This window comes from Caloenas nicobarica, chromosome 1 (assembly GCF_036013445.1).
Source record: "Caloenas nicobarica isolate bCalNic1 chromosome 1, bCalNic1.hap1, whole genome shotgun sequence".
Classification (NCBI taxonomy): Eukaryota; Metazoa; Chordata; class Aves; order Columbiformes; family Columbidae; genus Caloenas; species Caloenas nicobarica.
Genome location: NC_088245.1, coordinates 125690868 through 125717265, shown reverse-complemented (window position 1 = coordinate 125717265; position 26398 = coordinate 125690868). Strand labels below are relative to the sequence as shown.

Below are 26398 nucleotides of genomic sequence, written 5' to 3'. Positions count from 1 at the left end.
AAAGGTATTCACCCTTTAAGTAAAGATAAGAGCTGATAGTAGATGTTAATTGTCCATACTTTACATTGTACCAATTTACCCCTTATCCTAAGTGAATATTTTATTATCTAAATTAGTTTTTATTAAAAAAACTCCACCTACTAGTATTTTTGGGGTGTTGTGTTTGTGGAGGTTTTTTTGTTGTTGGGTGGTGTGTGTTGTTTTTTTTTTTTTTCTTTAAGTGAACCATACATTTCAGAAATCTGTGCATTGTTGTTGTCTTTCCAGAGTAACTGTTTGAATGTCAGCAGAATTGAAGGATTATCAGTGGTGAGATTTTCCTGGAAAGGAGTCTCTAAAATCTCTTCAGTCCTGTTTCATATTTTAGCACTGAAACAAACCCAGTCCCACAGTATGATTTTTTTTTTTTCCCCGTGATCCAAAAAGTAAACAGTAAGTGTTGTCTAAAATAATGTTAAACTACAAAATAGTAACATTTTTTTCCTGGTTTTAATATGGACTGCTTTGTGTCATCTTCTGAGGAAGACTATTCAAATCTCTGCTCTTTGGAAGATTTATATGATTACACAGTATCCATCCTTTGCTTTTTTTTTCTTTAAAATCCCAGCTAGAATCTGGAGTCTTGTGACTACTAAGAATTTCAGGTCTCTGTTTCTCCACCCTCCCCACACCCCAACTTCTCATGTAGCTTGCAAATATTAAAAAAAAGTGAACACTTAGGCTTAAAACCTGGAAAACAAATTAAGACTCTCAGTGCAGACTTACAACTTGCCAGACTTCCCGTGATTCTTTTTAATTCTTGCTTGTGACTTGACAAGAGTCCAAATGCTGTGGCAAGAATTATGTTGCAGAAATACAATGTAATAATTTTTAAAGAGCTCATTTATGTAATTAAGCTGTGAACAATATCATCCAGGTGTTTGAACTAATAAAGAATACAATTTAGAATTTTAATTATGAATGTGTTAATCATCTGAAGATGCAACCTACTTTTATTTTTAGAGGAGAAAGCATTGTTCTTATGCAGCAAAGCTTGCTTTTTGCCTTTTTTCTTAGTCACTTATTTCTTTTAATGTCATTTTGAACTAAAGATGGGGAAGCAGTAAACATGAATGCTAAAATGCTTGTTCATTCCTTGTCAGCATAACGTGACTCAGCAGCTATTAACTGCTGTAGGCATTCATCTGTAACATAACTTTATTTCCTTAAAAGGAGAGGTAGCTAGGGGCAAGGACATAGATATAAAACTTTAGAAAAAAGCCTTTGCTGTGTATTTTGAATAAAATGCCTCTTATCCAAACTGCCTTGTTTGAGCAGTAGTAAATGATAGTAGTCCCTTTGTACTTCACATCTGTGGATGGCAGTTTTGTTTTGTGTTTTTTTTTTCTTAATAGAATAAAGTAAATGTAAATGTCCCCCTCAAGGGAACCAAGAGACAAAAGTGACCTGCTGGAAGTTACTCAATAGATCAACTTTGAAGTCAGGAGTAGCATCCAGAGTTTGTTTTTTCCAAGCTGTTTTTTAGGGCTCTACTATGCCTTTTTTTCCAACTGTTCAGGAATTTAAAGTGTTCTGAGACTATAGATATGCTACGGGAGTCAGGGTAATGAAGCAGAGCTTTATTGTCTGCCAGGTGATAAATTAATCTTGCTAGTTTTGTCATGATGGTGATCACAACTGAAATTGCGTCTGGATGTGTAAGTTCAACTAGCTCAGGTAACAATGACAGCAAAGGTGTCCTGCCTGGGTCCTGCAATTACTGAAGGGGAGCTTCACTGTGTGCTTTTTCTTGTTGAAAGAACTTTGCCCATGTACAAGTGAGAGTTACTGTGATTCCTACAGAGGATTGATATCCAGTATGGTATTAGTGGATGGTGGTTCACTAAGTAAATAAAGACTAAGAAAAAGAGTTTCGTTTACTTTTTTAGTAAACTGAGTGACTTTTGAACTGGATCATTTACAGGAAATTTATGGTAGCTGAAGGTCAAGAAGAAAAAAGCCTACGTGTAGGCTGAGTTGATTGCAATGATATAGCCACATAATTGATACCGGAGTCTAGGAATAAAATATTTGAGCTCTTATTTTTAGAAATATTTGAAATGGATTTCTTGACTGACGGATAATAAGAGGCTGCTGCTCTTTTAAAGCAAGCACTGACTTGATTTGGTGTAACCTCTTGTAACTTCTGTAGCTCTTGTATTTTTTGCTTGGCTCTTGCTAGTACCATTGCAGTCTTAGTAGAGCTTAAGACAGAAGAACCACAGGTCAGATTGTGCTGGCTTTTTGCCCCACTTGCTATTAAGTGTATTACAGGTGACAGTAAAAAAGTACAGTCCTGTGTTTTATTTGACGGTGAGTCTGTCTCAGTCACTAGGTTTGGATGCTGGACTCAATTGAATCCAAATGCTTGTGACTTCCCATTGTATCTTGGTGACTGGATACTGGATTTTCTTCTCCAGGTCTTTAGATTTACCACCAAGAATTTAGATTGTAAGTTTGGCAAATCAGCTATGTCTTTCCTGAAAATGCAAGCTTTTTAAGTAGTAAAGGCATGACCATTATTGATTTCTGCGGATTTGTGTGCTCTGACTTAGTATTTTTAAGGACACTTGAAACAGTCAAACTTGGAATGTTCAAAAAGTATTTTGGTAAACTTGTATGCGAATCATAGGGGTATCATAATGTAAATAGAAGAAGTGACAGTGATTTGCACACTCAAACCTGTATCTCAATTTTAAGTGCCATTTTAGTATTCTTTGACTGTTTGCCTTAAAGAGTCTCAGAGCCTATGAAGCTCATTTGTGTGACTCATTCTTTCTAGTTGTGCATTTTCTTCTAACGCTACCAGTGGATCTTTTGAGTGTCAACTGGTCCAACTTTTAAAGCTCTCTTTAGCTGTAAAGCACATCCCTTTGTATGTTAAAATCTTACCCTTTTCAGTTTTTGTGGTGTTTGAGTATAAACTAAAGGACACTGAATTTACCAGTGTGTTAGCTGTCTTATTGTTTTTCTAAGTTATTCTGTGGTAAAGTTCCTGGCAGCTGTTCTAGGCAGGGACACCTCCAGCTGTTATTTTAAACTTCTTTGTTCAGAAAGAATGGTGCAAGTATATGATAAACTAGCCATAAGCATACGTAATTGGCGGTGTTTGACTAGTTTTATAAGTTATCGAAAAGCTTAGTTGTAAACTATTTGGCATTTGGGGGGATTTTCTAACATGATGCAAAATGCAAAATACTCTAAATCTTCATTTAAAGTCTAAAGAAGTTCTTACTATTAATTCACTGCATTGAATAGTAGTTTGTATTATTTATTTAGTCAGTCTGATTTTTATGGTCCTGTATGTTTGGCATTCATTATTAATAAAATATTTTGGACAGAGCATCAATGTTTTAGAAAGTCTCTACAGAAAAGTTAAAACTCTTTGGTAGTTGTCCAGTGGGCATCTGTATAAGTGGTAGTGATTTGGGATAATTGTTGCTGATGTTAATATTTGCAGTGAGCTGATGGATGGTACAATTGTTTTATTGTTCCAAGGTTTTTGAATGTTGTCTTAACATCTGTATCTTATTGCTATTGCTGCTGGTTAGTCATACAACTTTCCTCTTTAAATGGGATTTGTGTTTGTTTTCAGCTTTTTACAATGACAAAGGACTCAATCGTTATAGCAGATTGTGAAGTTTGGACTCAACAACATAAAGGCAAATGCTCATATTGAGTGTTTTATGTCAGTATACATACACTATGTGTTTTGCTGTCCTTTGCACAATGGGTAGAATTATTCCTCAGCATTAAATACTTGAGAAAGTGGTACTGTGTCAAATCCTGACTTTTATGAGCGGTTTGCTTGGAAGACCTATTGTAAAAGTCATTTACTGTTTCTTATTGTGATAATGTGTATATATATATAGTTTATAAAAATATATATTTACATATATAAAAATATATAAATATTTTTTTGTGAAATGCAATACAAAACTCTTTTCAGGACTCTGTAATTGTCTGAAATGTCAGAGACATACTTAATCATCAGGCTGTTCTTTTGCCTTATCACAAACTTTGGGAGGTAATCTGGTTTCTGTGCACGCTTTTGTCAACTTCACTGACAACTTGGTCCTTAAAATCTTCCTTCACCTCTTGCATGACACTTTTCTTGTCGACCACAGGATGTTGAGTGCAGATTCTCACATGCTGCAGAGGTACTGCTGAGTATGAAAGTTAATCTACCTTGTGCCAGATTTATATGTGCGTGGATAAGAAATACATCACACTATTATGAGTGTTATCCTGATAATATGTTCCTACTCTTATGTTATCTATTCAAAGATTATATTATCTACTATTATTTTCTTTTAGTAACTTAGCAATGCAAGTTCCTTATGGCTTTACCTAGTCTCACCCATAATGATGATCATCTTTGGAAAATGAATATATTTAGTATTGAATAGGAGGCTTTATAGTTTACCTGAAGATCTACACTAAGTGACTCTTTAAAGCAGAGATTGTGGGGGAAGGCAGTAGAGGATCATTTAACTAACATTTTATTCTGTAGTCAACTACGAGTTAAAGAGCAGTAATTGCTACCAATCCTAAGTAATCAGATGAGCAAACTTGATGTCTAATTTTAAACTAGCTTACATTTGCTATACTTCACAATTACCTCCATGTTAATAATATAAGCTAATGAATGACTTCAAATGCATGAGAAAAATGAGTCTTGGATAAGATCTGTATTTGCCATTGAGGCTCTATAGGCATCTTGCTCTGATCTCTACACTGTACACTTAAATGTATATTCCTTCTTAAATGTTGTTGCAGTGCTAATTTTCGTTAAGACAGTAAGTATTTTATATGTTCTTTGAAAATAAATATGTATATATCTAGTCAATTATAAGTACAGATCTCTAAATTTCCTGGAGATGTGGTAATTTTGCAGGTATGTGTTAGGCATAGTTTTCCTATTGGATCATATACTAGTAGGGAGAAAAAAAAATCAGTCTTCACTTTCATGAAGCAGAATAAAGATTTATAGCCAGTATTTAGGAGAAAATATTTTTGCCCTTAGGCAAAACATTTTTTTAATCTCAAATATCACTGTCTGATAAAGTGTGAAAACTTCATAGTAACATGAGTAGTTGTGTTTTCAAAGTAGAACCTGATTCATTCAGCTGCAAGTGTTCCTTTATGTAGTTTTTATATGAGCGTGTGTGTTTATATACTTTCTCCCATGTTTTTTTTTTTTTTTTTTTTTCCTCCCTTCAAGACTATGAGGTTATTAGGTGCACAGAATTTCAGGTGAAAGGAATTTGAGGAAAGCTCTTATACTGACAGTACTGATTTTCTTCCACTAACTAACTAAGGGTTTGTAGTTGGTGAATTTTCATGTTCTTTTGTCTTTAATCCTTTCAACCCCCATTGTAAGCACTATTTTGAGATTTGGAAGATCTTTTCAGACTCCTTAATTTTGATGGTACCTGCTGTATCAAATGTCCTAAAGAATATTCTTGCATGTTTTTGTTTCTTAGCATCTTTTGCATTCAGTCACGTGGTCGTTTGTTGATGCTGACTTAGGTGAGCAGTGATTTAAATGTACAGTCATTTAATGACTTTTGGAATACTTTTACAAATTATCTGTGCCTACTTTTAGTTTTCCTTAAGTGTTAATTTTAAAATAAAAATAACATGGTAGAATAGGAGTTTTAGTCTGGTTTTCAAGGAAATAATTTGTCTTATTGTTGTTAGTGTGCCTTTTCCTTCTTTTTAGCAACTTGTTGCTGCTTTCATTTGAGGGCAGGGTGTGGAGAATATTATAATGTTTTTAGAAAATTAAATTATGTAAAATGGACACCTGAACTGGGAAGAAGAAAGCACAGAAGGGTCTGTCTCTGTAGGACAGTTGCAGCATGAGTTTCTAACTTATAAAACTTCTTTAAAAAGCACCATTGAATTTTTTTTTTTGTCCACTTCACACCTTTTCCCTTCTTTGTCCATTCAACCATTAATTTTAAAAATTTCTGAGTCCTCCAGGGAGCAGTTACAGTAGAAGAAAAATTAAACAGCTTACATAAGATGTTCTTTTTGGTAAAAGAGTGTCGTTGTGGAAACGTGCAGAATGAATCTACGTATGGATGAGTGTATTTTGTACTCTCATGCTGCTGTGGAAAATCTAGTTGGCTGTTATTACAAAAACGATCAGAAATATGATACCATGCCTTTATTACACAACTGGCAAACAGAATTAAGACATTCATAAATTTGACCTCTGTTAGTACTTCTCTGAAATGTTACAGCTTTTTACAGTGGTTACGTTTTCCCTTTCCTGTTTGCTTTTTGTTTTCACCAGCATTTTCAGTCTTCTGGTTGTTTTCCTTTTGACTTCTCTCTTTATGATATATGACAGTAATTAGATTTTACAAAGAAGACTGAGAGAAATTTAGTGTTTGGTTTGTGTAGTGTGTTTTTTCTAGTTTGTGGTGGTGTTTTTTTGTTGTTGGTTTTTTCCAAAGGTTCTTTTAAATTTTGAAATGTTAATGAAATGCTGCTTTTTATATTTTGTATATCTGAAAAATCTTGCATCTTTAAAAATAGTGGGGACATAGTTTGACTGAAATATTCATATTAGGAAGTACCACATTGTATCAGAGTAGTGTTAAATTGAGTTTTGCTCAAATCAGATGTTTATTTTCACTTCACAAGAAACGGAAGGTAGCTTTTCAGTGTAGAAACCTAATTTATTTTTGGCAGCAACGTTGTTGGAAGCTCACTATCTGTGCTTCAAGTAGGCTGCATGCTGTTTTGAAACCACATTTTGTGCCTTGGAGAGTGAGTGAAAAGGAGATTTGACTGTTCTCTGTGCATATATATATATACACAAACACACAAATATTTATATGTGTGTATATATATCTATATACACTACTCTTGGTTTTAGCCTTTCATGCTGTGGAAGTGTAATGAGCTGAACTGGATATTGGAACTGACTATTTTGGGAACACCCAAGAGCCGCATGTGTGATACATGGATTGTCTGTCGGATGGTTGGGAGAACTTGGGACTTCAAAAGAAAAAACAAAAAAGAACCTTTGAAGGTCTGTCTGTAACTCTAGTCTCCGTTATGAGTTTTGCCTAAGTGTTCATCCCAGAATATGTCCTTATCTTTAATACTTCCCTGTACTTCCCACCACCCTGGATTTAGTCTTCTGTTTTGTGCTCCGTTCATTTTGACACTTTTTTCAGACTTTCTGGTAACAAATACGCAGTCATGCTTTGTTAAGCTATGTGTTGTAATATTTGAGGAATATGATAAGGATATAGAGCAAACAAATTAGGAATACATGGTTTATATTGCACTGCTTAGTTCTTGTAAGCTATTATGTGAATACCTGTTTCACATGGAATTATTCCATAATTCTCATTTAAACTGATTGAAAGCTAAATACCAAGTAAACAAATCTCTGTAGTCTTGTCATTAGGTATATGAAAACATTTAAAGTGTATTTTTCTTCCAAAAATAAGCCCTTCAGAGTTAATAGCACATGGGATAGCTGTTACTTACTGGGAATCTGATTTGTGTAACTTTTTTTTCCTCAGAACTTCTATTTTCACAAACCAAAATCTTGCATATTTAAGCAAATGCCCCAAAACAGCCTTACGTTCTTTGTCTTTGCCAAGGTATGATCTGTACATTTTTTTGGTAACATTGACTGAAGTTGAGTGCAGAATATTCCACGAGGGAGTGGGAAGGGCAGATAATGCTGATGCTCTGCACTTTGTACCGGAGTCCAGGCTGATACTGTGCTACTACTGCCACTGGATATGTGGATCGAAAGATCACTAAAAATGCCTGTATCCCATGAAAATAACTTGAGTAGTGAGTAATCAGGAGTATAGCTGACAGCGTTGTTTGTTTTTTCCCTGCCGTGTTTAAAAATGGCCATGCCCTCCTCCCCCCTGTGTTGTAAAAGTTTCCCATATTTGAAAACTGAAGCTTTGCATCGGTGACAGTTTTACTGTTGTTGGAAGCTGGTATATCATAACAACCTCTGTTGAGCAATATCATGATTGGGTATTCCTGTGTCAGCTGAAGTGAGTCTGAGCAGCTGTGTTCAGTCACAGTAACTCTTGGGTAGAATAGTCCAGTGTAATCTAAATGTTCGGTTTGTTAATGCTTTTCCTGGTAATATCATATTGCTCCTGCAGGACAGTTCCAAATCTTGTTATGTGGTTTTTTGGACAAGCTTTAGATGCAAGGACACTTACTCACTTATTAGGCTTTTTTTTTTTTTAAAAAAAAAAAAGGAAGAAAGGCTTAATCCAAAGAAGATAGGAATTTAGGCATACAGTGTAACGATCAGACTTGGAAATGCTTTTAAACTTTGCACTCTCTAGGAGGGCTGACCTCTCCCTAGCTTGCTGCTTTTTTTTTTTTTTTTTTTTAAATACTAGGAGTTGAGGAATAGCTTCAGGAAACTAGGATTTAATGTCAAAAGTTGTATGATATTTAAAACCTTAATGTTGTTTATTCTCTAATAAATACTGTTACTTCAGAACTTTGCTCTGTCACAAAAGAGGTTCTGTTGCTGAGTGATCTGAATCAAAGTGATCCATTAGGAAAGCAAACTTTTGACAAGCATGACAATTCAAATAGCGATGAGCAGGAGGGGGGAAGAAAGACTGCCCTAGAGAGTTGAGGCAGGTGGTAAATGGGAGAACTAATCTGCTTTAAAAACAAAACAAAGCACCAACCTACTAGAGAAAATGAAAATATTTTACCAGTGCCTGATTGGTTTAACAGGCAAACTACTTTTGAAAGAAGGTAGAACACAAATATTTTAGTCTGTACTGGGTGAATCAGTAAACAGAAGTAGTTTACATAGTATTTTGGTGAATTCTGACTTAATGCATCTGGTTTTTATTTCTCTGTACACTTTCATGGTGTTGGAGTCAGAATATACTGATAAGTAAAAATGAAAGCTTAAAGAATTTATTGGTGTTACAGTGAAATGATGACTCTTAATCACTTGCTACGGAAAAATCTGTTCTTTGCTGAAATCACGTTAAAAATTCATGCCTTTTTTGGTCTATGAGACTACTAAAGCAGTATTTTAAGATGTATATGTTAAGGTCTGAGTACTTCAAATGCTCATAAGCATGTATTTATGTGTTAATATGTATGAAATATTGAGTAGTAACCTTAGTCTTAAAAAGAATTTGAGTAGGCAATGCACGTTTAACAGTTGGCTTATTTTTTAGTATCAACAGGTTCCTGTTGGATATGACTATTCACTTGTACAACTTCTTTTTTCTTCCTCCAGATTTGAAGAATAGAAGCATGCTTTCCGCTGAGACTTACACTACTACTTGTGATACAGAATGTCTCTAAGTGAGAAAAACAGTGTGGTTTTTGCATATGAATCTTCAGTACACAGTACCAATGTACTTCTCAGTCTTGATGATCAGAGAAAGCAAGATATTCTTTGTGATGTTACTATTTTAGTGGAAGATCAACGATTTCGGGCTCACAAGGCCGTGCTTGCAGCTTGCAGCAGTTACTTCCTTTCAAGAATCGTGGGCCAGGTGGATGCTGATCTTATCATCACTTTACCGGAAGAGGTGAGTGTCACTCCCTTCTGTATTTTACCTGCCAGTGTTTCCAGTCTGTTTTGTTCAATTGGCTGGTGGTGCTTAACTGAGAAGGTAAGAGAGTTAAGAACAGAGGGGAAGGAATTTCGAAGTTGTAAAGCTGCCATTGGTTGAAGGAAAGGCTGAACAGATCAGAGTGTATATGACAGACTGAAGATAAGTGAATGCTGTCTTGCTGAATGTATAGGGGATATCTTTTCAATTAAGTATGTATTACTTTTAAAATCATGCATCTGATGCAAAGCATGTAAGTTTGTCAAAAAACAGCCCTTAAATGGTAAAGAAGTATTACATAACTAGTCCTCTTATATGAAAAGAGAATACATTTGGAGTAATAAATAAACAAAGCTTAAAATGGTAGTACATTTAAATTAGAGTTATTAGGATTTGGTTTCATACATTTGAGTAGTACAACTGTGTTTATGTTCCTTGCTTGGTGCTTAGTGTTGGTAACGATTTTCTTCTGCTCAGTTCCCCATCCTTTTTACACACTGATCATTAGCAGCATGGTTTTTTTCATTGTGTTTTATTACTTTTAAGACTGAGAAAATGTATTGCAATTACTTGCTTTCTTTTTTTTTTACACCTAAAATATAAATTCTTAAATCGGGTTGAATTTAAAGGCATTTAGCGGGAATGAGCCAGAACCTGACATCCATAGGAAAGAAAATTTATTAACCACCTATCTGGAGCATCCAGGACATTTAAAGAGTCCATTTCATACTTAGTTAAAAGACACATGAGGCAAGCCACTGACTGGATTTTCATATGAAATGCTGTGCTTGTAGATGAAAAGTAAAGAGCCCCCACGTGCTCTGTGTCCAATGATAGCAATAATCTGAAGAGTTGGTTTTTAAATAATCAGTGGCTTTCTGGGAAGCATTTTATGGTAATTAGCTTGGGGGGTGGAAAATAACATGCAAATTGTTGGCAACTCAACTAGAATCATTAAGGCTGGAGGAAAGGTGCACATCAATGAATATTTATAGTGACTTTGGAGGTTACGTTATAGACTTCTGCATGTACAAGACCGAGTTGAGTGTTAGTGCAGAGATGATGTGTTCAAGCAGCCTGTACTTCAGTAAAGCAGCTGCTTTGCTGGCTTTGTAAGGTTGAGATAGGCACAATGATTCTCTTGTTACCAGAATCTTTCTGATTTTGGAGAAAACAGAAAACTGAAATGGATCAGGTGGTCTCTTTAAAGAGCTTCTGTGGTCTGTGCTATTCTCTGTTGATCAATTAACTTGTTACAAAATTGTTACAGCAGGATGCCACTATGTCACTTTTACTTAGCCTTCTTACTGTGCCTCTGTGTTCATTTCTTCTTATGCTTTTTTTTCCTTAGTGGCTTAATATCTTGATAGCCTGAATGCATCTCAGATTAAAAAAAAGTAATGATGGGAGCTGGTGTGGGAAAGCAAGTAGGATGCTGAGGGATACAAAGCCATGATTTGGAGTAAAAGAGGGACATTAGTGGCATGTAAAACTTGTGTTGTCAGAGAATTTTGCTTTGGGATAATGGGAAAAAAATAGTACATTGAAGTTGGAGAGGGGAAAAATAGTCTCTGCTGCAGAGCAACTGTGTTCCAATGGACCCACAAAATAAACCTGAGATAAAAGAGACCAGAGTTTGTGAAGAAAATGGAGGAATGTGATAATCCTGATATTTATTACAATGTAGACTGAAGAGGACTCTTAGATCAGTAATGCTAAATTATATTAAGAACTGAATTCACTGAAGCAACAGGCAAAAATACTAACAATGAATCTCATATTTTAACCATTAAATCTGCTCACTTGCTAAAAGCATTTGAAGACTCAGCAATTTAAGCTTCTCTTCTGGGAACTGCTAAATATTTTGAAATGAGTCAGTTTATGAAGCTGCATATTTAAGAGAGAGGCAAACACTGATCACATGGTTTGACATGTGATTTTTATTTTTTTTAACCTTTTTCATCATCCAAAGTACTTGAAGTTTAAAATTAAAGATACCAGTCCACAATGTGAGGTAGTAAAATGTTTTTGTAATTAAAGTACTCCTTATATCGTAAAAAACAACTACTGACATCTTCATGTCCATTCTGTGTTGTTTTTCTGCTAGTGTTTTTACTCTATAAGTTAGACTTTCAACCTAAATACAAATTAAATGACTACTGCAAGAGTTGCTTTTCTAGGTCTGTCAGACCAACAATCTTCCTAGTGTTCTGTCTTGTTTCAGGATAGCCAGCTAGAAATGTGCAAGACAAAGCGAAAGGAATAGAGAGTGGGGTTTCTTCCCCTCTTGATCCTTCAATTTTTTAGCATTACATAGAAAGAACCTACAGTTTTGAAGTATCACTGTGTTTGTTTTGTTTAGTTTCGTGTATGAATATCACTTGTTTGTAAAACCACTGTAATGATTCATTGAATATACTAAGTTTGAAGACTTCTTGCCAGATGATGGATAAACTGTCTTTTACACTTCATTTCCTCACATTGTTAAGATGAATTAATATGGTGGTGTAATCAGTACTCTTTTTTTTTTTTTTTTCCCAGAGCATATTTCAAATGTTATTTTAAGAATTCCTTACTGAAGTTATAAGAATTTTCGCTAAATGCCTCTGTGCAGATCTCTTCAACTTCCTTTCATGTGGTGTTTGTGTTCTTAAAAAAACCAGACACCCACTAAAAAACAAACCCTCAACTGATTCCTAAATTAAATTGCATTCATAATGAATTATCTTGCTGGCAGAAGAATTCGGTATAGCTAATGCTTTAACATAGTGCTTTATGCAGGATAAAGTTGTGTTAATTTCAGTAAAGGAGGGGAGCTGAATGTGCGCTTGAGTTTGAGTAGTAGTAACGGACATATTGCTTTATCCTTTCAGAGAAAGGCTAAAGAAATGTCATGTAATATGGTGATCTGTTCACAACTTTCTACCAAATTCCTTAGTAATTTTTTTTATGTGTAGATGATCTTGTTCAGTTTGTAATGACACAGTTTTGTTTAACTCTGAATTCCCTGTTAGGCAACTGTTCTGTGGTTAAAAACTGAGATGATAATGATGGAAATGTTCAAACAAAACTGCCACCTCCAAAGAGGCTTTACGCTGAGAATAATTGGGTTGGGTGTACAGTTTTTTGGTACAATTCTTTTCATCTGTGGGAAGGAGAAAGGAGTCGGTAGCTATATAATAAATCGTAATGTGTGGTCAAATTCAATTTTTGTCAGACTTTTTTTTAATATCGGTGATGCATAGGACTGAACAAATAACAGTAATTGCTCTTTAAAGGAAAAGCTAAATACCAGCAGTATTTCGATCTTATTCTATGGTAATTCATTTACAACTTGGGTTTGAAAGGTATCTATGAAATTGGAATCTAGTTACTGGTTTTCAGTATACAGCAGTATTTTTTTTACTTGTTAGTACTGTATTTTCGGAAAATTTTAGACACTCATCACTGTGAAAAGATAATTGCCATAAAATGTACAGAAAAAAATTGCATCAGAATATTTGTTTCAGAGTGAGTGTGGTCACGTTTTCTCTGTGGTACAAACCTGCTGCTTTTGTCTTGTACTTTGTCCTACTGGTATGGTTTGCTCACAGGTAAATTTGGGTTCTGTGTGTTTCTTTATTTAAACCCATATTGGTCATACTTATATATATATATATTTTTTTTTTTAATAGGTGACACTTAAAGGATTTAGCCCTCTGCTTCAGTTTGCATACACAGCTAAACTTGTTCTAAATAAAGACAATGTGTCTGAAGTTTGCAAGTGTGCTGAATTTTTGGGTGTACACAACATTGAAGAATCATGCTTTCAGTTTCTCAAATTCAAATTTTTGGACTTCAAATCAGATCAGCAGGAATGTCCTAGGAAGAAGTGTTGTACACAGCGTTGTCGGGAAACAAGCCCTAAAATTGGCAATGTGGATGATGGAGACCTAGAAATAGATGATGAAGCAGAAGAACTTTTAGAAAAGGAATATATGCAAACTCCTGACACAAAACTCTGTAAAGATGAGGAAAATGCTAAATTGTCACCTGCTCTCCAAGATAATGCAAATCAAACATGTGATCCTGTACATGTAGAAAGGGGTGGTGTTTCCAGCTTAGCTTCCCAATGTCCAAAGTATAGGAAATTCCAGAAAGCTTTCGGAAATGACAAAGCTCATAATTCAGAGTCTAATTCCAGTACTAAAGACATTCAGGTGCCACCAATTGCAACTTTTCTTGAGAAGGACATGTCTGATAATGATGGCATACAAAAAGCTCAGGAGTGTGTACCTATGCAGCTGGTCTCAAAACGTGAAGAGACTCAGGTAAAAATGGAAGAAGGGGAGGAAGACGTGGAGAAAAAGGACGAGTCAAAGAGAGATTCTGTGACTCAGAATGTGTCGTGTCCTGTGGAGAAAATGGATCTTGCTGCTTTCCCTGCACATTCTGCTGCACCTCATGGACTCAATTCTGTGTCTTTTTTACATGCTTATGAGCAATATGGTAACTTGAATTTCAGTGGTATGCAAAACAATACAGTCTTAGCTGAAAAAACTGTATCAGGTACTGGAGTTGGGAACGACAAAATTGAAAGTCAAGATGACGCACCTTCGAAGGTTGATTTGAGCACTAGAGAAGCCACTAACATTACATCAGCTGGTGATCGAAGCAGTGTGGAGAGAGAGGTAGCAGAACATCTAGCACAAGGGTTCTGGAGTGATATTTACAGCACAGATCAAATGCATTTACCACCTGCAGTTCCAAAAGAACGCTTGGAGCCTGTATATTCGGGGAAGAAATCAGAGTGTCCGTGGCTTGGTATCAGGATCAGTGAAAGCCCTGAACCTTGCTCTCAGCGAACTTTTACAACGTTGAATTCTGTCAACTGCCCCTTTATAAGCAACCTTAGTACTGAAGGAGGCTCCAACAGCTCCGAAATAAGCAGTGGAGATTATGCTCAGGGACAGCAACAAGAACAATGTCCCTATAATTATCTGATAACTTTGGGAGAGGATTCAGAAACTGACACCGAGGGAGACAGTGAATCCTGTTCAGCAAGAGAACAAGAATGTGAGGTAAGAACATCCTGGTGTATTCCTTGCTTCCCTGTCTCTTAAGACCCTATTCAAAAACCTAATTCTGAGTCTTGTGGTGGGGTGTGGGGAACGGGAGGTTGTGGTTGCTTGTTTTCAAAATCTGGAAGATTAAACTTTAACCATTCAAAGGTTTATATGGAAGATCACTGTTAATTCAGGGAGACTTATGTTTTGGTGGGGTATTGAAGTGGTGGATGCTTCGGTATTAGAAGTCTTCAGATATTTTTTTGGAACAACTTCATCAGAAAGACTTCTTGGAACCTTTGTTTTATAGAAACTTAAGTTTTCTTGTGTTTATTCTGAGTTGTGGGGAGAAGGTTGGAGATAAATGATACTTCACATTTAGTGTCAAATGAAAATTTAAGTTTTCAAGCTGGCTTCAGTAGCTGTGTATTTGAGACTGTTTTAATAATATTGCCTTCTCTAAAAAATGAGGTTATATTTGTTCCTTCAACAGCAGAAATTGTTTAGCGCTTTTTTACGTCACTGCTTTGGTAGTGTTTTAGGCAGGTGCCATACATAAGTAGTATAATCTCAAAAGATTTTACTACATACCTAGAATGATTTCTGTCACAGTTCTTAGAATTGTAGTATTGCAGTGTGACTCTGTTTACGATGAGTCATTTAATGCCATGAAAATTCAATGGTTTTTAAAACACACTTTTTTCTTTTCAAGATGCGGGGCCATCAGTAGAGAAAGATGCTACCATCAGTATAGAAAGTTGACAGGTCAAACAAAGGGCCAGAATTGTTTAATACATAATTACTGAGGGCAATACCATCTCTTTTTTTGCCTGTTTGTCACCAGTGTTAGCCAAACACAGAGAGTTTCTCTGTTTGCTTTTTAAAATACATTCAGGTCTTTGACCACAGCAAGGTAGCATATTCTGCCACTTAATATGCTCAAATGTAAGGATTAAAATAAAGGGTCTTTAGTTGGATATTTCATAAAATTATTTTGTAAAGATAAAGATGGTTTTCAGTGTTAATCAGGACTTTGTGATCTGCGTACATTTCAGAAGCTCCTGCTTCTGTTGCTCAGGTGTACAGACAATAGCAAGAGCCTGGTTCTCTCCTCCAGCATTAAGAATTACAAGACAACTATTTAACTTCTATATTTTAAGTAAATGCCTTTCCTGCAGAAAACTATAGGTATAAAAATGTACGCAGGATACTGTCTTAATAGCAGCTATGGGGAAACTGTAGGCTGTATTAGTGATTCTTGACACCTGTTTTGTGTACCACCTAACCAAAACTTATTTTCCTAGAGTGTATCACCTAATTGCTTTGCTGCACACAAGGAAAGAGTTCATCCTACTCTGAATATGCTTTTGAAGATCTAGTGTAAATGTGCAAAGTACATGTGCCTGTGCTTGAATCCATCTAGTTGAAACTCCAGGGTTATATCCACCTCACCTGATGGCTACATTAGCTTACTCTTGTCTCTGAGATTTAGGAAGAAAGATGAGTGGTGTGGTAAAGAATGCTTAAAAACTTGAATTGGCCTGTTGGTGTTTATCAGTTTCACCTTTGATTTACAACTGTATCTTACATCCTAGGTAAAACTGCCATTTAATGCACAAAGGATTATCTCACTTTCCAGAAATGACTTCCAGTCATTTCTGAAGATGCATAAATTAACTCCTGAACAATTGGACTGTATTCATGATATCCGAAGACGAAGTAAAAATAGAATTGCAGCACAGCGATGTCGTAAGAGGAAACTCGACTGCATACAAAATCTTGAATCTGAAATTGAAAAACTGGTATGTATAAATATTCATTACTGTTGACTTGAGTCTTTCTCTAAACATTTTGACTGGATGTCTGGCAGTAGTTTGAGAGTGAGGTGGTTTACTACTTCTTGTACTTGAGATCAGAAAACATTATCTGTCTTGGATGACTACTTGGTAGCAGTTCTAGATTTTCTGTGCTTTACTCTAAAGTACACACATTTTTCCTTCTGTGGACCTGTTTCCCTTCAAGTAAAAGTGCATCCCAGCATAATTTTTCGTGAATGGTGTTTTTGAAGCCCGTCAGCATTGTGCTTAATTGTACTGGATGATTCCCGGACCCTCATCCCACTTTACTTTGTTTTCTACCTCCTTACCTTTTCTTGCTTTGTGCCTTTGTTCTTCAACTTGTGGTATTGCTCATGATCAAGTTTACTGTTGTGCAATTGTAAGTTGTGCAAGTATTGTTCTTGTAACATATCAACATGGGCTGGCAAACTGTTTCCTGAGTCTTGAATCTCAAAAATGAGACCCTTGCAGAAAGGCGGAAGACACAGATTAATTCAGGAAGCTGCTTGCCTTTTTAGCAACTGTATCAAGATTGTAGCTGAGGATCTAATGCATCCAGATTTCTCTACAACCATCTGTTTATATTTTTTCTCCTTCTTAAAAGACAATAAAAATTTAAATATGTAACTTAAAAGAAATGTGCATAATCTGAAGTTCTGGCAAGAAAATGATTGTGAATGGCTTTTCTGGTCTTTGTTTCTGACCTTCTCACCTCAGTTGCAGAGTTGATCCTACCATGTGCAGTAAATGGTTCAGTTGTTTAGGGTTACCATACTCTTAATTCTTGTTTACGGAGTGTTTTAGACTTCATGTTTATGTACATGAATTTTGTATCTGCATCAGCTAGGAACATATGCAGTCATTTATGTTGCACCTTTCTACTTACAACTTCAGAGTGAAAAGGAAACTAGAGCAAAGTGCCATGGGCTAGAAACTTATTTTCCTGAAGTGCTCCATCATCTTTCAGTACATGCACTTCTTCAACAAATGAGAGAGACTATGAAGGAAGGCCTGCAGTGCCGTACAGCCCTGATGAGTTGCCAGAGCAAGTCATTCAGTGTGCTGAATGAAGATGATACTCTGGGAGGGAAATCAAGTGATTATGTTAATAACAGTTATATTATTTTGACTTAAGAGAGAAGTTTCATTTCTGACAGTGCAGAATTGTCATAGTGTCATTTCTGTTTGTTATGTAACTTTGTCAAGATTATGCAACAGTTGGGGGGAGGGGGAAATTAAAGACTCATCTGCAAGATTAGACCCGTAGTTGACTAAGTGACTGATAATCATAGTACTATATCCTTTCTTCTGTAGACCTGGGCTAGAAGAGGCTGAATATCTGCTGTTTGACAAAGATCACTGTGCAAGGTCTAGACAATGAGTGTTGAGAATTGTAAGGTGAGGTCCGAGTTATGAATCGTGCTCTAGGCACAAATGTGTTCCAGTTGCTTGGTTTTTTCCAAACTCTGCACGTAAGTTTCTTCAGAACTTCCTGAAAAAACCTTGTCTGGAGCTGTTGAGCATGTCTGACAGCAGCTGATGTTATGCACCATCAAACTTGTGTAGGTTGTGCACAACTACAGGAACTTTAAGCTCTGTCTAGGTGTAATTTCCAGGTGGGTGGAAGAAAGGAGACATCTCTGAAAAGCATTGTGTGGTACATCCAGGATGCTTCATGCGAGATGACTCCTGCCTCGTTCCTTCTTCTATGGGTCAGTCATGTGTCTCAGACCTGTAGGTCTTTGATCTTTGCATGGTATCCTCTGTAATGTGGCTTTGAGAGAGGATAATATAGTGTAGCTATAGTTTGAAAACGCTTGACAAGTTAATACTCTGTACTATAGTCTGTTAGGAAATATTAATTGGTTAAATTCCTCATCCTGACTTCCAGTATGTGCAGCATATAGTCTTATATTAATTTCTATTCGTTGTCTCTTATCAGGTTTTTGTTCTCTCAGATTAAAAGCTAGTATTAGTGCTATGTTTCTTGGGAAGTCGTATATCTGAAACAGTCTAACTCCCTGCATGAGTAGAGGCTGGAGACTGACCGGCTGGGCAGTAGCTTCACTGAAAAAGACCTTAGCGTTCTGGGCAGACAGCAAACTGAACATGGGTCAGCAATCTGTCCTGGCTGAATAAAAGGCCATCGGGGTTGTGGGCTGGGTTAACAGGAACACAGCCAGTGGTTCAAGGGCAGCAATTGTACTCCTATGCTTAGCAGCATGTGTAAGACTGACTCTTTTGCCCAGTTTTGACCACCCCAGTGCCAAATGTACATTGACAAACAGGAACAAGGTTAGGAAGAGGGCCACCAGGATGGTGAGGCGTGGAGTACTTACGCTGTGGTGAGAGGCAGGGGAAATGGGGCCTCTGCTTGGAGAAGAGATGGATGTGGGGAGACCTAGTAGCCACCTGCCCATATCTATGGGGAAGTCCTCAAGATCATGTAGGCATTGGGAGTGGAAGATCTCCAGCCTGCCAGGGGTTAGTACTTCACAGCAGGAGAACAGGAGATATTGTCATGAATTAAAATGAGAGGTTTCAACTGTATACAAGGAAAGACTTTTTTTTTCCAGTGGAGACAGGCAGGCAGTGGAGCAGGTTACCCAGAGAGATTGTGCATGTTCTGTCCTTGGGGGTTTTTGTGACATGACTGAGCAAAGCCCTGAGCAGCCTGATCTTACCCAGAACTGACTTTGTTTTGAGCAGGAGGTTGGACTACAGAACTCCTAAGGTACCTTCCCACCCAAGTGATTCTGTAAGATTGAAAGTCTTATGTTAAGCTCTACTTATTTTGAAGAAAAGTGCTATTTGATACTGAATCTAACTGTTATCTGGGAGAATTAAGTTGCGTCATTTCTCTTGATCTTTTGTACTGATAGGGTCATTTTGGCCCCCATATAGTCTTCACTTAATGTTTTTTCAAGTGAACCTGTGTGTTCTTATTGTTCGCTAATGTTCCATATTTGAGAATAGACGTGGGCCACTAAAGGGTGATGTTGGCTTGTTAGAAAACCTGTGTGTATTCACATTCCTTGTACTTTCTCACTTCAGAACTTTAAAATGAGGGTACCTGTGAGGGGAAGCAGAGTAAAGGACAACTGGCTTCAGGAAGCACTACTTCTCTGGAGATTCTGTAGCTCAGATGGAGGATATGTTGGCAAGTGATACACTGTAGGCTGTAATCCAAGAATTGTAATTGAGATCTTGTTATATATACTATACAGAGAGAGGAAATGTGTGAACAAAACAGATTACTTACCAGAACAATTAAAAGAGCTCTGTTTGATTATTATGACGTCAAAACTAGCTGACATTACTTCACAGTATTAGTACAAGGCTGCTAAAATAAAACAATACTTAAAGGTATTAATCTGTCAACAACTTCAGACAAAGGTGGGGAATTGACACTGGAATAACTATTTCTGCATGTTGAAGTTTGTGTTAGACAGTAGTCCAAACTAATTTCATCAGTCCATAATACACAGCTGAGTGCCTCTGCATAACCTGAAATGTACATAAAGTGATTTTGCATTAGGAGATGTGGCAACAGCAGTTCCCGATATGCTGACAAGAAGTTTATTAGCAAAGCACTCTTTCTAAATGTTTTAAGCAAAAAGGACTGGCAACAACTGCTGCTCTTGCAAAATGCCACTTAAAGTTAGTCAGTTCCTTCAGAAAGAAGTTGTAGAGGTTGCAGTATGAGTTTCTCCTGCAAAAAGGAATGTGAGGAGGACTGAAAATAACTTTCTAAGAGTGAATCGACATAGCAATATTAATAGCACACAGTCCCTATGTTTAAAATTTATTTCTTAAGAACTATTTAAAGCTTTGTATGTCTTCAAAACTCTGCCTCTTCTTTTAATTAATTATAGAACTCAAAATATGTGGCATATTTGGTTTTGTCCTTTTATTTCAACTGTTTCATTATGGTGTTGCTTGTTTCCTGTCCTTCTTTGCCATTTCCTCATTTTTCTTTATTCCAGGTATTCCTTGTTTCCATCATTAGACCTCTCAGTTATCAGTCCTTTCATCTTCAGCCAGTTGTATGAGAAGTCTCAGAAAAATTCATGACATTGAATAAAAGAAAAAAGGAAAAAAACCTAACCAAAACAAAAACAACCCTGCCAAGACCAACCAAACAAAACCAAAACAACAACAAAAACACAACCAAAAAACCCAACAAACAAATTTTTAATGAATGATACTTTTTTCTACTTGATATTCATTAGTGAATTGCCATCCTTTTTGGTGCCCTGTGTTTGGAAAATTCTTTTGCTTTATGTAGCTAGACTGTAAGGTCTTCAGAGCAAGGACATTCTTATTTCATGTCAGAGAGGTGTCTGCCTCTCCTAAGCATGTTTGCTGTGTAAATAAAACCCAAATATTCAGCTAGTATTCTCCTGTTCCTATAGTAGGTTACCTACCTACTGGCACCTCTGTTCTTGTCTCTTCAGTTCACTAATCTGTCACGCCACTTTAAATTTTTTAACTTCCAGTGTTCTAGTTGGAGCCTTGAAACAAATCAGATTGCAGCATTTCCAGATAAAATATTTTATTTACAAGCTTAGCATGTTTTATTACTTTAACTTTCCTGTGTGTTCTGTTTACTTTAGAAACTCTTCTTAACTCCATTGTTTGTTCTACAGTGAACTTGGCACTTCTTGAGAAGTGAATTTATTTTCATATAGCAGAGCAGTATCAGTAGTGAAAATGCGATGTCTGGTTTTCAACATTTAACTTTTAAAATATAACTCTCTATGAAGACTGCCCTGCTTAATGTTTTGTCGGTCCAGTGGTAATGGTTTAAATGCATTTACACTGTAAAATTAGCTTTTCAGGAGTAGGCATTTGATTGTGTCACTTCTAAACCTTGTCATTGTCAAGTTACTTCTGTTTTGGCAGACCAGATTATTTAGAGTCTTGTTGTAGCTTCAGTAGGAACATAAACCATAGTTTTTGTGTTAAAATGTAGACTAAAAGGCTATTTTTCTTCTTGCAGCAAAATGAGAAGGAGAAGTTGCTGAAGGAAAGAAACCACATTTTGTCAACTCTGGGTGAGACAAAGCAGAATCTGACTGGACTTTGCCAGCAGGTGTGTAAGGAAGCAGCCTTGAGTCATGAGCAAATACAAATACTTGCAAAATATTCTTCCTCAGATTGTCCACTTTCGTTTTTATTCCCGGAGAGAGAACGAACAACTCCATCTGATAGTGAGCTTGCGATACCAGCATGTGTAGAATTAGCAGATGGTCTTTCAGGTGTTACATCTACAAATGAGCAGAGTTCTTGTTATCAGTGTGTGAAAAGCGTGTCTGATGCAACATATGATCAAGCACAAGAACTGCATCCAGTTTCTGTAAGAACGTTTGAGAAAACTTCACTTGTGGAACAGTGCGGACAGAGCGGTGGGATTACAGACTTCTGTCAGCAAATGACTGACAAATGCACTACAGATGAGTGACTTGATTCTTTTCCTATTGCCAGCCTCTCAATGTTGCAACTAAAAGTGTGAGCATTATCATAAAGTAATTGAGCATTATCGTAAAGAAAAGATGAAACTTTGTTTTGAAACCACATTGACAATTATATGGTCGTTATATTATTTGGCAAGTGTTGGGTTTGTTCTGTGTAGTTCTAGAGTGTAATTTGGATGTGTCAGCCTTGGAGGTTTTTCTGTGTGGTGATGCCAAGGAGAGTTGAGGAAAGTTATTAGAAAGTATAAACTCTGTGCACAGATGTTTATTTGTGCAGAAGCTTTCATTCAGGTATAGAGCAGCCTTCACTCTGATTTACGCCACAGCACCTAATGCCACTCTGCATCTCAAGAGGTGTTTATGCATAATGACTTCTATACCTGGAGTTCCTATCTCTGTAAGATTTCTTTTTTTCCTGGCAAACAAACCTTAAGGAGCGTAGATAGCTCTGTAAATGTTTCTTTTTAGATGGGTTAGGATGACATGATAGCATGAGGAGATTCTGGCAAGTGTGCTCTGGAACAGCTGATTACTTCCTGCTGTTCCCATCCCTGAACTAGAGCCAGCTTTTATTGAATACATGCTTTTGTCTTAGCTCTCCAGTACATAGTTAAGACAACTGGAACAGTGGAGGTGCTGCTCTCTTTTCTAAATTTTGTGGGAGGAGTAACAGCAATACTGGGAGAGGCAGAAGTTTGAAATTGATGGAATTCTTTGATTCGTGCACATTGGATCTTCTGGCATCTGAATCCCATATGCTAGTTCAAATTCATTTCTATATTGTGACTTGCTATCCTAGCACCTTCAAGATGGTTGCTGTTTGTGGTAAGTTGGAATCTAAGTATTAGGAAAGTTTAAGGACATGTTTTTTTTTTTTTTTTCCCCAAGGTATTCAGGCACCAAATTCTTCATTACTTCGGTGCCCAATAGCCTAAAGTAATCTACAAATGTATTTGATCTCTAATCACTGGGACCAGTAAATATCTATTTCAGAATTTTAATCTTCAGGATACTTTTATGGCTAAACCTGCAGTGCATTTTCAATGGCTTGTGCTGTAAGTAAAAATATAGAGAAAGTATAATAAGGAAATGGGCTGGAGAGATTTCCTTTATTTACTTTGTGAAGGAGAAATTCAGCCACTAAAAAGAATCCCTGTTTTTTAGGTGTGGTTTTTTTTTTTTTTACGTGGCAGTAAGTGCTTATTGTATACCAAGGATGCTTCGTTATTTAGATGTTATTCTCACACCTGAACTAAGTATTGAACCTCACCACAGAGAACTTTGGTTTTGCTGGTTTACAAAACATGAAGAATCTTGTACAAGCCAGTGGAATTCTTCATTTCCTACCTCAGAATGTATATTAGCTTTTTGTGTCTGTGTGCATGTACAGTAGGCAGCAACTAAGCAAAGGACTACTGTAAATACTGCTTTGCAGTTTTATCTTGCAGTGAGACAAAACTTGCTGAAGAATGTTCTTGACAAGGCTCTTTTTTTTTTCCCCTTCTCGTCTCCCTTTATAGGTAACGTAGCATTAATAAATGTATTAAGACTATTAAGCCACTTATTTAAAGCAAAAGTTAAAAGTTTGACAGATTTCAACAGTACTTCTCATAACCAGCATGTAATACAAATGACTACACTACCTCACCTATGGGATTGAAAGTTGATTCATATCTCTAGTGATATCCTTGGATTTTCCTCATATATCTTTTTAAAGGGGTAAATTTGTTAATGGAGCAGAGCTTGTATAAATCACAGTGCTTGCAGTAATTGAAATTCAGAAACAAATACTGTATGGCAGACATCATGAGAGTTCTGCTGCTTTTGATATCTTTTCAGATAATTGAAATGATTTTAAATCAAATTGAAATTCTTTTAAATTGCTATCATTTATATATGTTTATTCTATATATGTATTACTTGTGAAGCTCTCTGGTTCTCCAGCATCTGTAAATGCCTGGGTAATTTAATCGTTCCTCTGTTCTGTGCTGCCACCCTAGGCAGTGTTTTGCTCTGAAGTTTCTATTTTATTTAAAAAGCAAACCAACAAGAAACAAAAACAAATCAGAAGGCCCCAGACCCCTCTACTGTCCTTACATAATATCACCTTTAAAGCTGGTGATGTTCTGAAATGACGTGGATAATGACATTAAAGCATTATCCTATAGTACGCATACTCTAAAATGGAATTCCTTGGGTTAAATGCTTGTTATAAAGGGGTGGAGCATATATGTAGAGAATGACCGGCTGGGAGCTTAAACATCTCCCGTGGCCCAAACCCCTGACACGCTTGGCTATGGATGTTGGAAAACAAAGTCAGTGATTACCAAGTTCAGAGGTCGGAATGTCAACCAAAGAGTTGAGCTCCACTGCTGCGGTCCGGTGCTCAGCCGGGTCTGAATGCCGTCCGGCAGACAGAGCAGGGCTTCCAGAGCAGCAATCATGGCTGGCATTTCAGTGACATTTGAAATTCATGTCAGGTATTTAAACCTATGATGAACTTGATGAAGTTTGAGAGTAGGCTTTGGCCTAACCAGCTTCATCTAATTAATTTTAAAAATATTTATTTAATACAGTAAACATACAAGTTGCATGTTGACTTCTATAGCCTATATGATCAACTTGCAAAAGTGAAGAATGATGGACAATTTTATGATACAGAATTCTCAGGTAAATGTTTTGGAGTTTTTTGTTTTGTTTTGGGTTTTTTTTCAGTAAAGAAATACTCAATTTTGAAATTGTAAAATACTTTATTAAAGCATGTTTTAAAATACTTTGGACAGACTATCTTAAAGCCATAAGAGTATGATGGCATACAGATTGTAAAATAAACAGATAATTACAACAGTTGATTTTGTATCTTTCATAATTCAATATTTTCTAAGACTGCAATAAAAACCACTATCCTTTCTACAAAGGCTTTTCTCTTTTGTACAAATCTTTTGCAGTGGAAGTCTTTGCTGGTGCATTATTCACTTATGTAGTACTACTAAAATACTTCTGACAACAGTAGCAAAGTAGTCTATATAGTTTATAAGATCCCGAATAATACACGCAGTAGCAAATATTACCGAGTCGGAATAAATTTCCTGTAAGTTTGATGTCTTTGTGTCCTGTTCTGTTTGAGTGGGTTTTCTTTTCTTGGGATCTTTAATTTTATTGTTTTTATTATTATTTTATTTCTTTTGTTTTAAGGGAGAGAAAAGTTAAATGACTGATTAATGGGATACCATAGGTTTGTTGTATTTAGAAAAAACTTGGAGGTGATGATTATATGCATAATACAGATCAGTGCATGAAACTCCCTCTGTATCTCCTAAACAGTAAACTGTGATACTGATGTAGCCTTTCAGTATTGCTTTTTACCTCCTTCAGAAAGCTTTTCATTAGAAGCCTTACTTCATCTGAAGTTTTTGTAACCTGAGCATTTGACTCTTTCAAGTCCGAAATTGTATGATCCCACCAGCAGACCTTTCATTAGAAGTTAAAATGCATTTTTTGGGGAAAATGCTGGAAAGCAAAATGGTTGATTAGAAAGCTCAACTTGCTGCTTATAGTTGATAAGGCAGTAAAAGCCATATCTCTTTCTCCAGGACAGTTTTGTTGTTGGAATTCATTGTCACTTGGATTTAGTTAGTGTACTGTGCATTTATGGCCTTCAAGAACCAAAATGTTAGTTTGCACCAGAATGTTAGTGTGGTTTCTCTTTGAGGAAACTTAAACTCTTGATGCAAGAGTCTGTGATATGTTTAAAGCTCCTCTTAATATTCAGCAAGAAACAATGGCAACAAAAGCTAAAAGGTACATACACCAAAGATCAGAACTGCACAATTGGTTATAGCTCTGGATCTTTTCTTAGGAAGTAAGAAATGAGGAACTGCTGATAACTGGCACCCTTTCTGTGAGCTCTGAGCTTTCATCCTAGCATGACTGAACTAAGTGAAATCTGTTTAAAGAGCAAAATTTCTGCAAAAGTTGAAAAGAAGATAAAAGCACCTACTTTAACATATGCAGTTTTGGAACTAATTTCTTTAATAGCTCTTGTGACAAGGGTTAGTATGTAAACAAAATAGTTGATCTTTACAGAGCAAAGTGAATGTTGTCCCTTTTTGACACTGAGAAGCTGTACTTCAATGCCTGTTTGATATTCTATTGTTTGCTTATTGATTTCTTCTTTGTTTTGTTTTTGTTCTTCAGAAGAATGAGCCTCAGAAGCACACAGCTGCCATTCACTAGCATGTATAAAGGAGAATTTTAGTACTGATGCATTAATACTTACTGCAGTTGAATTTTTGTGCACAGGAGAAAAATAAGGGAAAATGAGCTGGTTTAGCACAGGTTTGAATTATAGAGACTTCATGAATATGAATATTGTAAAAGCCTATTTAAGCATGTTATGCTCT

The 26398-nt window shown here is 36.3% G+C and overlaps 1 protein-coding gene across 3 annotated transcripts in view; it reads left to right on the top strand.

The window, feature by feature from the left end:
• BACH1 (BTB domain and CNC homolog 1) overlaps nt 1-24891 on the top strand; it is a 29132-nt gene extending 4241 nt beyond the window's left edge. For 2 of the 3 annotated variants that reach the window (XM_065626719.1, XM_065626718.1), the window contains exons 2-5: nt 9314-9611; nt 13310-14695; nt 16276-16482; nt 21521-24891. In XM_065626719.1, the coding sequence (XP_065482791.1) occupies nt 9372-9611; nt 13310-14695; nt 16276-16482; nt 21521-21982 (2295 nt within the window). In that variant the 5' untranslated portion in view covers nt 9314-9371 and the 3' untranslated portion in view covers nt 21983-24891. Of the gene's footprint in view, nt 1-9313; nt 9612-13309; nt 14696-16275; nt 16483-17832; nt 17917-21520 lie in introns of all 3 variants that reach the window. The other variant, XR_010605631.1, reaches the window with a different exon arrangement.
• Nucleotides 24892-26398: the final 1507 nt, after the last annotated feature.